Source organism: Mytilus galloprovincialis, chromosome 4, assembly GCF_965363235.1.
Source record: "Mytilus galloprovincialis chromosome 4, xbMytGall1.hap1.1, whole genome shotgun sequence".
NCBI lineage: Eukaryota > Metazoa > Mollusca > Bivalvia > Mytilida > Mytilidae > Mytilus > Mytilus galloprovincialis.
Window position 1 is genome coordinate 54,370,306 of NC_134841.1, and position 16,126 is coordinate 54,386,431.

General features: G+C 32.6%; 1 protein-coding gene and 1 pseudogene across 1 annotated transcript; one reads left to right on the forward strand and one right to left on the reverse strand.

Annotated features, from left to right (window-relative positions):
- The first annotated feature begins 4,113 nt into the window (after nucleotides 1–4,113).
- Nucleotides 4,114–9,276, forward strand: LOC143072448 (uncharacterized). The gene is made up of 4 exons (XM_076247372.1): nucleotides 4,114–4,428; nucleotides 4,652–4,824; nucleotides 5,477–5,583; nucleotides 7,732–9,276. The coding sequence occupies exons 2-4, from the start codon at nucleotides 4,694–4,696 to the stop codon at nucleotides 8,364–8,366; spliced, it is 873 nt and encodes a 290-aa protein (XP_076103487.1). The 5' UTR covers nucleotides 4,114–4,428; nucleotides 4,652–4,693; the 3' UTR covers nucleotides 8,367–9,276.
- On the reverse strand, nucleotides 6,424–9,481 carry LOC143072447 (uncharacterized; annotated as a pseudogene).
- Between the last annotated feature and the right edge of the window lie 6,645 nt (nucleotides 9,482–16,126).

A 16,126-nucleotide genomic window follows, 5' to 3' on the forward strand; every position in this document is an offset into this window, starting at 1 on the left:
GCAGGTGGAAGACCTGGATGCTTCATACTTTGTATATAGATGCCTCATGTTACGAAGTTTCCGTTAGTCACATGTCCAATGACCTTGACCTCATTTTCATGGTTTAGTGACCACTTGAAAAAAAGTTCAGATTTTTTGTAATCTTGAATTCTCTCTTATTCTAAGTAATAGGATTACTATATTTGGTATGTGCGTACCTTGCAAGGTCCTCATGCCCGTCGGACAGTGTTCACTTGACCTCGACCTCATTTCATGGATCAGTGAACAAGGTTAAGTTTTGGTGGTCAAGTCCATATCTCAGATACTATAAGCAATAGGGCTAGTATATTCGGTGTAAGAAAGTACTGTAAGGTGTACATGTCTAACTGGCAGGTGTCATCTGACCTTGACATCATTTTCATGGTTCAGTGGTTATAGTTAAGTTTTTGTGTTTTGGTCTGTTTTTCTCATACTTTATGCAATAGGTCTACTATATTTGTTGTATGGAATGATTGTAAGGTGTACATGTCTAGCGGCAAATGTCATCTGACCTTGACCTCATTTTCATGGTTCAGTGGTCAAAGTTAAGTTTTTGAGTTGGTCTTTTTATCTTATATTATATGCCAAAGGTCAACTATATTTTGTGTATGGAAATATTTTATGATCTATATGTCAGTCCGGCAGGTTTTATTTGACCATGACCTCAATTTCACGGTTCATTGCACAATGTTAAGTTTTTGTGTTTTGGTCTATTTTTCTTAAACTTTAAGTAATAGGTCAACTATATTTGTTGTATGGAAGCATTGTTAGCTGTACATGTCTGCCAGACATGGTTCATCTGACCTTGACCATATTTTCATGGTTCATTGGTCTTTGTTTAGCTATCTTGGTTAATGTTAAGTCGATGTGACAGTTGTAATAAAGCTTTATACCTAGGACTATCAACATAATATCAATGATTAGTAAAGAAGGCGAGACATTTAAGCGTGTGCACTCTTGTTCGTTTTTTGTCTGAAATGATTGAGATTATTTAAATAATCTTAATTCAGTAATCTTAAATAATTATTGTTACATTCGTAATTAAACAGGTCCTTACCCAACCATACAATGCGCGTTCCGGCATTTAGTCTCCAATGTAACAATAATATTTTTATTATTGTTACATTTCCATGACATTTCCATGTAACCGTAGCCAGTGCCATTTTATTAACGTCTCGAATAATAACTGAATTAAAATATCTTGTTTACGGTTTAACTATTTTCAATTACTTATATCATAATAAAAAAAAACATTTATTTAAACTTTAAATAACTGTAAAAGTAGGAATTAAGAAAAACTTGTTTGTAACAGTAACTTCAACCAAGGATACAAAATCCTTGCTTCAACTTGTTGAAAACATAAACGTTTCTCGAGCCTCGTTAGTCGTTACCTTTTTATCGTATCATGCGATTTCTTTTCACATTATTTTCATGGGGAAATTGTTTACCAGCATAAAGTTGCTCAAGGAACCCGGCATAGAATTGATTCAAGAACACTTAACAAGTGTTTAAATGTGAAAAATTATAAAAAGAAACTTTATAACACTTGAAAAGACAATCTCCGGCGCAGAGATCACATATCCGTTCCGTTCAATACTTTGTAACACTACACTCAATATAAGGTGGCACGGTAGTCAAACTGCTATATAACCAGTGTAATTTTTCTGACAAAACAGTTGGTTCAAAGTTTTTGAAATTTTTATATATTTGTTAAAGGGTCAAAGTAAATACTTTGACAAAATTTTATGAAAATTAAACGAGCCAAATTAATTTTAGCTAAAGTGTTGGGTACCACCTTAAGTGGCATCAAAAGTCCACAATTATAATTAGTTATGAACATATCAGCAACAAATATGATAGATTGTCTGAAATAAAATACACCAAATAAGTAGGTGAATCACAATTTGATTTTTTATTCTGAAACAAGGGGCTGATATTAGCAAAAGTAATTTAGTACATTGATTTTTATAATTGGGTGACAAAAAATAATTGTGACAATTAAAATATAGGACACTTCATAAACATCTAAACTTTGCCTGTAATTTTCAACCTGTAATTAATACAGTACTAAACTATGGGAACATATGTTCATTTAAACATACTTAACATATACACACTGTAAAATGTAAATAAACTTGAAATTGTTATGTGGTGGCTAAACCAGTTCTTTGGGGTGAACACTAATTTTTCCAAAAAATCTGGAGGCCTGTGAAACAATTTTATGTGATTAAAATTGGTATGGAAGAATACTGTTACGTGTAATGCAGTACAAGCTAATGTTGTTTTGTCCCATAGATGTTTCAATGGCATATTTGTCCAATTTCTGTATTGTACCTTAGTATTCGCTCATACATGAAATTAACTGAAAATTGTAAATCAATACATTTTCTGAAAAATCAAATTTAGCTTGTACTACTTTACATGTAACAGTATTCATCAATACTTATTGTGAACAAATTAAGTCATTTAGCAGGACTCGAGATTTGTTTGAAAGTTTACTGACTCTTTTCAGTCACAAACTGTAAACCTATTGAAATACTCTGTCATTACTGACTCATTTAGTCACAAATAGTAAACCTATTGAAGTACACTGTCATTACTGACTCATTTTAGTCACAAATAGTTAACTTATTGAAATATTTTGTCATTACTGACTCATTTCAGTCACAAATAGTAAATCTATTGAAATATTTCGTCATTACTGACTCATTTTAGTCACAAATAGTAAACCTATTGAATTATTTTGTCATTACTGTGTCATTTTAGTCACAAATAGTTAACCTATTGAAATACTTTGTCATTACTGACTCATTTCAGTCACAATAAGTCAATCTAATTAAATACACTGACATTACTGACTCATTTCAGTCACAATAAGTCAATCTAATTAAATACACTGACATTACTGACTCTTTTTAGTCACAAATAGTAAACCTATTGGATTATTTTGTCATTACTGAGTCATTTTAGTCACAAATAGTAAACCTATTGAAATATTTTGACATTACTGAGTCATTTTAGTCACAAATAGTAAACCTATTGGATTATTTTGTCATTACTGACTCATTTTAGTCACAAATAGTTAACCTATTGAAATATTTTGTCATTACTGACTGATTTCAGTCACAAATAGTAAATCTATTGAAATAATTTGTCATTACTGACTCATTTTAGTCACAAATAGTAAACCTATTCAAATATTTTGTCATAACTGACTGATTTCAAACACAAATAGTAAATCTATTGAAATATTTTGTCATTACTGACTCATTTTAGTCACAAATAGTAAATCTATTGAGACATTTTGTCATTACTGACTCATTTTAGTCACAAATAGTAAACCTATTGAAGTACACTGTCATTACTGACTCATTTTAGTCACAAATAGTAAATCTATTGAAATATTTTGTCATTACTGACTCATTTTAGTCACAAATAGTAAACCTATTGAAATACACTGTCATTACTGACTCATTTTAGTCACAAATAGTAAACCCATTGAAGTACACTGTCATAATCAAAAACTACCTTGACCAAAAACTTAACCTAACACAGGACAGACAGACGAACAAACAGAAAAAGAATAGACACACAGATCAGAAATCATAACCCCTCTACTATCGTAGGTGGGCCATAAAAATGTAGCCTTTTTAGAAGAAATCAAAAATTAGTTACATTGTAACATTCATATGACATGCCTTCTCTCTTCCATAATAAAAATTCCAGGTTTAAAAACTTACATACCACATGTACCAGTTAATTACTCATTTTTAAAACTGCTCTGTGGTCAGATTGTTAAGAGGAACATTTTGTACTACAAAAATATTGAAAAATGTATACTTATTTGTGGTGCAAAAATTGGTGAAATTTCAAATTTTAATTTATGTAACTGCTTGAGTGATATGGATTAAGTACAAGTAGGGATTATTTGTTTTTGCATAACTCTTGATCAATGATATTGATCTGATAATATACTTTGCATGGTTTTCTTTTTATTGGGGTGGCAATTTTAATTCTATTTATATGCTTATAGACTATAGTTATTCCCTGTTTGTAGGTCATACATGTATGTCCTCCTGGTGTCCTAATTTGGTAAATACATTTTTCTATTTGATAGTATAATGAACCCTTAGGCAGCTACCATTTGATTTTTATGGGGGTTGGAGCTAGGATGAAATAAAAAAAAAAGGGCAGGACTAGTCTTTTGAGTACTGGGGAACTTGTAACACTGATAGCCGATATCCAGATCGATTGGAAGGTGGTATCGTGTTCATACCATTTCCAAAGCCAGGAAGAAGCCTTGAAAAGGCCAGACGATGGATTCGTTTGTGTGGGAGACCCCTTGAACAGTTAAATGAGGAGATAATTAAGGAGAGGGCTAAAGCCAAACATTTATTTGTTTGTTCAAAGGTATTATATTTTAATCATTATCTGGCTTTTGAATGCTTTACATTACACACGTTAATATCAATTTCATGCCATGCATAAAGTCATAAATACCAATTTTTAAAGTGTTTTGAATGATTGTGAGCTGCTCAACCATGTCTACATATATGACATATTTTCTATTTTAACAAAGGGCACATCAAATTAAATCAAAACTTAATGCTCAATTGTTTCATTTTATTTTCAGCATTTTGTAGATGGAGTGCCATCAGAGCGCTATCCGGACCCCATGCCTGCCCTATCACATGAAAAAATAACACCTTGTAGAAAACGTCCAACTCAGAGAGCTTATACTACACATACATTCAGTGCACCAACCTGTAAGAAAAGGCTGATCGACACAGATATGTCATGTACATTGTAAGTAGAAAAAAGTAACAATATCTCTTAAAAACAATATCTGATAGTCAAAATTCACTTCTAATATATATATATTTTTGCATATTTTGTATATTTACACCAAATCGACTCATTAAACATTGGTAATATTCATTATTCCACACTTTATTTAATGCACATCAATTTTGAGGGTATAAAATTCAATTGAAATTGACAATAATCTCATCAAATCATATGTGAAAAGGGGTTGGGAAGAAAGAACCTCTAGATCTTGGAACATAATATTGGTACACCCCTAATCATAGTCTGCTATGAAAGATTTATATTCATAGTGAAAGTACATGTATAATCATAATAAATTTTTTAATGCCCCTGCCACTAGGCAAAGGGGTCATAAAGTGATAATCTTGTCGATCTGTCCATATATAATATACATCCCAAAATTGTTTTGATTTTCTAAAAAGTTTGCCTCAACCAAATGTTATGAAACTTATGCACAATGCTTATTACTGTGGATTCATTATTATTCCTGGGATACTAATTTTCGTGGGTCCAATTAACATGAATTTAAATATTCAAGGAAGAACAAATTAACTTAAGGCTTATATACAGACTTTGCAAGTTTGATTTTGGGTTTTATGCAGATTTTATAGTTCTCTTCATTTCTTTTAAGAACTCAAGGTGAATTGGTACAAGGACCTTTAGATTCATTGGCAGAAAAGACTATTGATGTGTCAGATGTAGAAAACATAGATCCAATTGAAGATAAAAGTTTCTATGGTAAGAATTTAATAATAATACATGTATGAGATACATATAAAAAAGATGAATTGGTGTAATTGCCAATGAGACAAGTCTTCACAAGAGACCAAATGACACAGAAATGAACAACTATAAGTCACCATACAGTCTTCAACAATGAGCAAAGCCCATACCACATAGTCAGCTCAAAAAGACCCCGAAATGACAAATGTAAAACAATTCAAGAAAAACTAACGGCCTAATTAATGTACAAATCCATGAACGATAAAAAAATGTAACACAGCAACAAAGACAACCACGTAATTACAGGCTTCTGACTTGGGACAGGCACATACATACATAATGTAAATGTGGCGGGATCCCAACCCTCCCCTAATATTTAAAGGGAGATAATTGAACTTACAAATACGTAGTTTAAAATTGCAATTTGTGACAACAGGTGATATAAGAGCAACTTCTCATTAATGTTACAACTTACAAGGGAGATAATTGATTATGTAAAACGAAATGTAATGTAATTATAATTGAGGAGGGGTTCATTCAGCAATTTACCCTTATTTTATGGGAAAGCATGGATAAATGCAGGATATCCAATTACATTTGACAACATTCTGGTGTAAATTTATTTATTAAATCACTTTTTCATGTATGGCTTGAAATGTTGTATATGTGACGGGATTGCTTCCCTTAGAAAAACTTAGTAGATACTTAGTCAGCCGTAAGCGGTTGAGCTAAGAAAGTACTTCTTTAGCTCAGTCGGTTAGCGCGCTGCCTTGTAACACAGAGGTCCCAGGTTCGAGTCCCGGTGGAGACAAGCAATTTTGTAATGAAATTCGTGCTCTCCGGTTTCATTGGCGCCCAACAATAATAACCCACGGTTAAAAGAATTACCTAGCCAGGTTAAAATATAAATATAAAAAAGATGAAAATATCATCATTATAGAGTATAATGACTCTTGAGGTGGGGGAAGTGTGACGGGATTGCTTCCCTTAGAAAAACTTAGTAGATACTTAGTCAGCCGTAAGCGGTTGAGCTAAGGAAGTACTTCTTTAGCTCAGTCGGTTAGCGCGCTGCCTTGTAACACAGAGGTCCCGGGTTCGAGTCCCGGTGGAGACAAGCAATTTTGTAATGAAATTCGTGCTCTCCGGTTACATATATAAAATTTTGACAGTTTATCAACTAAGACTTTCATGGTGATTTCATGAGGGTAGATTCTTTCTATGCCAATGTCCTGTTTTGTATATGTAACAAAGTCACAAAAAGGTGCACCTGTGGTTAAAAGATGTCCTTGCACTTGAAACCAGTGTTTATGATCCTGAATTAATGTGAAAGAATCACCACTGGCATTTGGCTTCAAAAAGAAATCAGCTCTTTCATCACACGCTTCCTTCAATGTCATATTCCTTACTGAATATGGGCATTTAATTTCGATAATTCCAGTTTCAGTTTTGTCACATACGACTGCATCTGGGGTTGAACCAATAAAAGGAAGATCTGGTTGAACAACAAGTCCTATATCATGAATATGATTTCCTGATTGTTTAATATACATTTCCTTAGGAATAGTTTCATTTGATGTTCCATATGAGGTTGCTAGTGATGTAAATTGTTTTCTTTTAAAAGTATTTTTCAAAAATTTATCATTAATGTCTTTCTTTCTTAACATTACAGCACCAAAGTTTGAAGCTGTAATGCGGTTTTCTCTATGTTGAAACCATGCTGTTGAATTTGATTGTTTTCTTGTTTCCTTTTCTATAGTAATGGCTTCTGTTTTGGTGATATTTGAAGCAATCCATTCAGTCTTCATTTGGTCCATTGCTGACATATCTATGCATTGCGGTAGTGGTTTTGGAAACACAATATCCCCTCATATGTCGGAATTTTCCTCTCTTGGTTGGAATATCGGTGTCATTAATGGTTTCTGCAATGTAATATTAATAAGGATAATTCAATATTGTTTATAATATATAGCACATTTTAAATCATTACAATACAAATGAATAATTCTTATATGATTTACAAGTACTTAAATCTGATTGATCCATTAGAGTATACCCTGTCAAAAAGTATTACAGTAAATATCTGAAATACATTTTACTACAAACATATTTTTACAATATTTAAATTGAAAATATAAGTGGTTTTTTTTTTGTTTTTTTTTACAGGTGTAGAACCTCTGGACATGTTAGCTATGGCTGCAGAAAACAAAGCACTGACTGAAAACTATGCCAAGCTTGTGCTAGAAAATGTAAATTTGCAGCAGCAACTTTCAAGTTGTAAAAAAAAGAAAAAAGAAAAAAGTATTATAATAGAAAAATCCTTTGGATGTGAAAAGTTAAATAGTAAAGAGTACCAGTACTACACAGGATTTTCCAAAGATCGGTTTGAAGATATATTAATATTTCTTGTGCCTAGAGAGGGAGAGGACATTATAAAATGGACAAAAGCTATAAGTGGATCTAAGCAGTTAAGTACCAAAGACCAACTGCTTTTGGTGATGATCAAATTGAGACAAAACTTTGACTTTTCACACATTGCAAATTTATTCAATTTATCAACACAGGATTGCAGTGTCATATTTTTGAACTGGATAAATTATATGTTTCACAGACTAGGTTCACTTGTCATTTGGCCACATAGAGATCACATCATTGAACATATGCCATCAACTTTTAAACAGGACTTCCCAAATAGTTTGGTCATTATTGATGGCACAGAAGTTAAAATTCAGAAACCCATGAGTAAATGCAAGGACAACATTTGGTTGCCGCCCGCCGTACACCCCCAAATCAATAACTGACATTTTTGACACAAAAATCCGGTTAAAATGTCATAAACCTATCAGAATCACAACAATTCTTACATGATAACTGAGAGGTGATCCAAGTAATTGGGGTCCTACTGGTGTGTCTAAGGTAGTGCTGGATCCCAATTCTTCAACCAGGTACGATATTGGGCTCAGTTTAAGCTGCTTTAGGTGGATGATATCCTCATCACAGACTTCAATGTTTCTATTAAACAAGATAAATATACTGGCTACAGTAAAAAAATATGCAAGTGTTCAGTAAACAAAAATTTGTTGAATGATGTATCTGAACACATAAACAATGATAAAGCATGGTAAAGCTTGGTCATATGAACCATGATTTCAAATTTCAGAAAGCGCTGAAGTCCATTTAAAAAAAAAATCTTTAAAGGACGACTAAAGTTGATCATAAGTCCTGAACAATTTATTATATTTACGACCAAGTTTTTTGTGAAACCGACTCCAGACATGTAGTTCTTCAGAAAAAAAATAAGACGAAAATTAACTACATAAGAACCTGTAACATAATAGGACTGAAATAATAAAATACATGTTTTTAAGGGAACAAATACTTCATTACTTCTAGTAGCTTTTAATATTCTTAATATAGAGTTGTTATGTATGAATGATTCAGCATGTTTGAAGGCCCTCCAGCTACTGTCAAGATGAAGAACAGGAATAAAGGCCCTGTTCATTGATAATTTTATATTTTATGCATTGTGTGCGATATTGTCTCATGCAAATTTACTCAATATTTCTTTTTTTTTGCAATTTTAAAAATCTTATAGTCAGCTCTTTTGATTTTTCTCTATTATGTTTGTATAATTCATTCTTTTAATCTTGTTCATTCTATATCTTAGGGGGTAATCAATTTATCTCACAGGCTGATATAACATTTTAATCACCTATTGTCAATAAATGTGGCAATTACAGGTTTTCTTTTTCTTGTTAAATTCATTGGCCTTGAAATAATCATTTGGGACACAGGCTCTGTCTTAATTTTTGGTCCTCTTGGCTTGTCCCACTGCTGTGGTAGACTTGTAGATGATGGCTGAGATGGAACAGCTTTATATCCAAGGATTTTCCATTGCTCTATCATCATGACCACTGTCAGATCATGTGCACATTTTCCTGATATTCTAAAAGTATAATTTATTATAGGATTAAACACATTTTTTCTAGAGGTTATTGATGTGTAAACCGGGGCGATTAACTCACAAACTGAATAAAAGTCCGAAGGACTTTTATGTTAAGTTTGTGAGTAAGAGACCCGGTTTACACATCAATAACCTATAGAAAAAATGTGTTTAATCCTTATAATTCTTCAGCCAAACATACGCGATTATTAATTTACATTATTTGTTTGATGGCTGCTATATTTGCCATCAAAAGCACAATGGCATGTCGTAACTAAGGAGTACGCCGCCATCTTAACTTTCTAATTAAAAAAACATAAATGTCCGATAAATGCATCAAAATCTAAAATGAAATAAAGCACCTACCTCAAAAAATTCATCTTAATTAAATATTATCCGAATTTGAAGCGTACACGTAACGAAATAATGTTTCCCTTGAAAAATTCCATTCGTATGACGTAGTGTTTTGCCATCACGTAAATTCGCCAAATCCTTCATGAAATTTCGCGGAATTTTATTAAATTTTATTTTTACACATTTTCGAAGCTTTAGTGAATTAAATTTATTTCTTTATTTTGTTATATATGCACTAGAATAGTCACAACTGTTATGCAAAAATTGTTTTTATATCTCTATTTGCTGAAAATCCCGGGATCACCGCAAGCTTGTGTATCGCGCATGAATAGATTACAAAAGTAGTTTCGGAAACATGGTTTATTGAAGTGTAAACTAAGAGAAGAATACTAATTGACCAATCCAATTCAAGTATTTATAGATATGCAAATCATATAAGAATTATGTAACATTATTTTCAAGTTTCTCATGTATAATATACTAAACTTGGCTTATAATAAGTAAACACAATAATACTTTTATGTTTAGCATGTGATCTACATGTACATGGATTGAAATAACTAATAAGTGCATCAGATGGGTGATGCACAGTCCTTAAATGTAGGTTACAGTGATCCAAGTTCTGTTAAACAATGTTGTACTGAATGCAAGAAATTTGAAGTAAATTAATATCATTGATATATTACCATATAGGTCTTTGAGAAATCGGCCTTAAGGCGAAGTGTACGTAATTGCACGCCTCTAGCGGAATACGGGATTAAAAACGTTCGTCGTTAGTTACGCAAGTTATCTCCCTTACTCCAAGAAAGGACACACGAAAGAGAAACTACTTTCTTCGGTCTATAATGAATCCAACAAGCACGCCTGTGCTGTCTTTAACCTCATAGAAATTATCTAAATAACTCCAATTAGAAATCACAGCATTCTGTACGTTGTTCTGTGTGCAGCCTGACTTAAAAACATTGTTTTAGACGCGTAGGAGAAGGCATTTCGTGTTTATGATATCAACAGAAAGAAAAAACGCCTCACAACAAAATTATAAACAAATAAACAAATAAACATGTAACAATTTTTCTTCTATTGATATCAAATTAATTAAAATGAAACCTGAATTGACCCAACAATATCGTTTTAAAAAGCCGTAGTCTTGAACGAAAAACACAGTACTCAACGTAAAGTTTTATAATAGGTTACACATAATTAATGAAAGACGTGTGAATTTAATTGTTTAATTAAAAAGACGTTGAAATGTTCGTATTTTGTGCAATTGAAAATTTAAGGACAGGATTTATATTCATATAAGAAATCAGACGATACCAAGAGAATAATTTGACCACTTGTGCAAAACTTACCAGTCGGAAGAACAAAAACGGAAAACAAACAAAAAATAAACAAATTATGCCCCAAAAATTACTCATTAACTTAAAAATTTTCTTACTCTAACATTTATCTTAAAATAAGTAAAAATTATGTCATTCAACTCCCAGTTTTCAACTTTTCTACATGTGCAGAAAATAAACAGGTGTCTTCTATTCCGTCCGCAATTTATGGGAAAACTAAATCTAAATTTAGAACCATATTGAAATTGAAAGTACACATGTAAGATAAAATATAACATGTCATTTCTTCTTTCACAAATTCCAATTTCGAAGAGATATATAGCGAAATCTGTTTTCTTTTATTGTGCCTGTGTGCATCATTCAAAATTAGAGAATGTAATTTTGAAGTATCAAGTCTCAATCCAAGATTATGAATGAATAAAATATAGAATTACGGTGGGGGGGGGGGGGGGGGGTATGACCTTTATCGGAACTCCGGGATCGGGTGTTTTTAAGCTCAGGGATTGACCCTTTCGGGATCCGGGAATTCTATTTCCGAATTTCGGGTAGTTGGGATTTAAATTTTTTTTTAATTCGGGACCTAGACATAAAGCTTTATTTAGAGTCGGTATAAGCAAGCAATTACAAACATAAGCTCTGAAGAGCTTTTAAAACCGACATAACAACAAATAAAACAAAACATACATATCGAGTCATGCACACAACATTAAACATATAAAGCAAGAGTTCAATCAGTATATAAACATGCAGCAAAAGTTCTTTAAGCATCTTACAAGTTTAACACATACTGGTACATGCAATTATGAGATAAAAACACAAAAGCACAAATGAAATGGTTTGCACATAAAAAGCATAAAAGCACATTAAGTTTCTAAAATTAGCACAAAAGCAGCAGAAGCACTATAGTAAAGATATTAGAATAAATTTGCCATGCCGGATTTCGTGTTTTTAAGCCCGGGATTTCGAGATCTGGATCCTTCCTTCCCTCCTCCCTCTATTATGGTTAAAGAAAAAAGGTCAGGGAAGTTTTGTGATACTTGTAACTGCAATTTTAATATTTAGTGGAATGAGAGGTGAAATGTACATTTCGATTTTTTTTTTTAAATTTAACCAAAGTTTACTGCAAGGGGTGTTTAACGACCTCGATGATTATCCATGAGGATCTCGCACTCGGTCAGCTCTAGGTTTTCACCTAGTTCATGATCATACAAGAATTGAGAAGCCTGTGGTTTACTAGTCTTATAATATGAGACTTTGGAGTTCATATAATTTACATTCAACGTTTTTATCGAATATTTCAAGGCTTTTTGACTATCAATGTTGATCCCCTCTTCCAATTGATTGGATAAAATGAATGGATTGCCGCCCCTATTTCTAACTGAAGACCTATAAACTGACTGGTATTCCAATTTGTTAAAAGCTATAATTGGTATCTCTATTGATTCAATATCGTAATGCCGAAAAACAATCATTTGTTTCCACGAATTCCGAACAGCTAGAAATATATTCCCGAGTTTCAATTTGAGTAACTCGAATAATTCAAGCCCTTTCCATGTCCGATTTTCTCCCACACGAGAAATGTAGCATTCGTACATCAGCTGAATAAAACGACTGAATTATTCGGGTTACAATTTGTGTAGATCCCGAATGCACATAAAAGTAAAGGTCCAGTCCGACTTTCGGAATGGACTGTTGTGGATTTCAGGTTGATTTCTAGAAATAAAAATCATACAAAAATGTTTCACGCAAATATTTGTCTTCAGACGTGTAAAGTTATACAACGGTTACTAGCCGGTTTGGATTGTGATAAAAAGAAGCGCATGCAATGCATAAAATATATAATGTCGTGGCTCAGGGATGTGTTGAATTATAGAAATGCTTGTGCGGCACAAAGATTAGATTAATTTACCCAAATGTACTAAGAATTACCACACAGCTTAAATTTACTTAAATATTGATTTGTTATCCTGTGCCAGACAGATGGCTGATATTCTGAGAAGAGACCTTGACGAAATGAAGTTTTATGGGAACAAAGATTTTGAAAACACGTTGCAGTGTTTAGATTTTAACAAAAAATAAGGCACCAAAGTCGAAAATAGTTCTAGTTCATAATGAAGAAAATGTCAACCGTTTTCTAGCTTGGCGATCTCCGCACGCACCCGAATATAATAGACAAATACAATACAATAGTACACAAAACGTAGCATAAAGAACTAAAGACCGAGCAACACGAACTCCAACAAAACAGTATATATATATTTCATACAAGTATAGGACTATATGAAGCGTCGTAACTGTTGCGGCGACGTCAATAACGTTGTCGTTGTTTTTTGTTTTTTTACACTCAAGATTCAACTTTAACAGGGTATAGCTTGAAAAGTAGCACGGTTGCTAAGGACTTTCTTTGCACCAATCGATTCCTCAGACATTTTAGAATCGTCTCATAAATTTAAAAAAAAATCGATTGTCTAATATGATAGAAAATCTTGGAAATGTAACAATTCCTGCCGAATTTCACGATTTTCCCTATATATCCTTTGTAATTTTGGTGTATGATGCTGGTAACTTCAACAGCTCGTATCTCAAAAACGAAAACGGTTACCCCCTTTTTTTATTTTATTTTCCGATTTATTTTTACAAGCAGAATCTACATGTAAAATTTAAAAAGAATCCATTGTGTAGTTTAATTACGTACACTTCGCCTTAAGGTAGAACTTAAAAGTATTGGGATGGACAGACAAAAGTAAATCACATTAGTGGATGGTCAAATGTCTTTGGTTGTTACATGTAACTGTGTTTTTTTTTTTTTAAGTACATGTAGTTGGATTTTTAAAGTCTTTGTTTACTCCTTGGTTTTATTTGTTGTTGCCTTTGATATGTAGCTCTGTTTAAGTTAACAGCTTTTAAATTTATTATTGACATAAGAACAGCAACATGTATACATGTTTGATTTTAAAATCATCACTTTTGTTAATGTAAATATTTCAACATACCAAGGAAATTCCACAATGGTATTCCTTCCACAATGGATTCCAAGAAACAAAATTTACAAAACTCTGCAACAAAATACAAAAAAAACATAATAAAATTAATAAACATTCATTGCATCTTTTTAAAAACAGACTTGGTCAGGGTGGGGCCACTAGGCAATCTGCCCTCTTTGCAACCAGCTGATATCTATTGAAGCCTAGGGAAGGAATCGAACCTTCGTACCCTGACCAAAATCAATTTGATACAGTACTATATATATATATATATAAAGTTCTGCTTTTTTAAAAATGGCTTTACATTCTATTTATATATATAAAAATGTTATATTGATGTGTACAATGTATGGTTATCAGAATATTCACATGTACAAGGGAATATATATATATATATGTTTGTGTGTTAACCAGTTGCTTTTTTATAGGGAGGGGGTAGAATCAGAATAAAAGAAGGTTCATAAAATATTGAGGGTGAAAGTTAAGGTCTTTCAATTGTTCTATACATGTTCACTACCCTGGGTAATGTTAGTTATTTCAAGTTGTTCGTGTATTAAAATAACTCACTTAATAAGTTTTTCCGTGACGTTCATTGACAGGGGTTCCCATGGATAGTAAACCCGGCAAATTTCTTTTACTTTAGGGGTCCCAACCCATAAAGAGCTCTACTAAACTATTCTTAACCTCAAACCTTACCCTAACCCATACCTAAACCTAACACTAGCCTTACCCTAACCTAAAACATCCCCATACCCAATCATAACCATGAATGCTCCATAACTCTTAAGTATAGGGACCCTAAAAGTAAAAGCAGGCAAATAGTAACAAACCCCTCTGCATCATTTGGGCAATAAAATTATAAAAGAAAAATACGTGCAAATAATTGAGAAAGAGGAAATTTTGTAAACATAAGAGAAATAATCCTAACCCTGCCTTGCAGCTACAGTGTGCATCTTCTAGTTTACGTGTTGTTTCATTCACGTCCAGGTTAATAGTATGTGGATCTTCACTCTTCCTCTGGCTGCGGTAAACATTGGATTTTATCGCAATACGTTCATTTCCTGCTCTAAATATTGACACCGATTTAACATAACTGTCCTTTACAAAAGCAGTTGCCCTTTGTTTTTGTCGAAGGGTTGGCAAATAAACAAGATATGATGCTGAAAAGTCGTCTGGGACATCCTGTAGTTGCAAGATGTCGGCCATACTTGTTTACAAAGTTGACGGGCATACGCTTCTTGACTACCGTTGTTAAGCAGTAGGCGTGGCTAACCGATATTCGGCGAACCGGCAATTATTTGTGTTATGACAATCATCACAAAAGATATAACCTGATCAAATTCAATAAAAAAATATGAATTTATTGGAAAAAGATTAATTTGATTTAGTGGATAAGTTATTGTGATAATGTTTATTACAAATCATAAATTAATATTTTATTGAATTGAAATACTTCAACCAAATTTAAAAAATAAAACCTGTCTTTTCAATAAGTTTCTTCATAAATGTGCAAATGAATTTTTCAGTACTTGCATGCTTGCAAGAATATCTTTCAGCAATTCAACATTCAATAACTATAGGCATGATAAATGCAGGGTATTCAATTTTACTTAAAGACAACTTTGTGTAAATATATTTCTCTAATTCTTTGGCAATTTAACTCTTTCAAGACTAATTGCATACAAATATTTAATCCAGATGTGGTTACCAATGATCTCAGAAGATGATTGGATGAGTTGAAAGGTTGTAACCTTTATCAGCTAGCTGGATGAATTAAAATATAATAACAGGTGAAACTGACAACTTTTTGGAATGTAAAAGGCACATGACTTCGGAGAAAGCACCTTCTAACATTCAACCTTTTAGAACGTAAACATCTTGCAATCTAATTTGCGGATCACTGTTTATACTTGTTTAGAGTCAAACAACGTATTAAATCA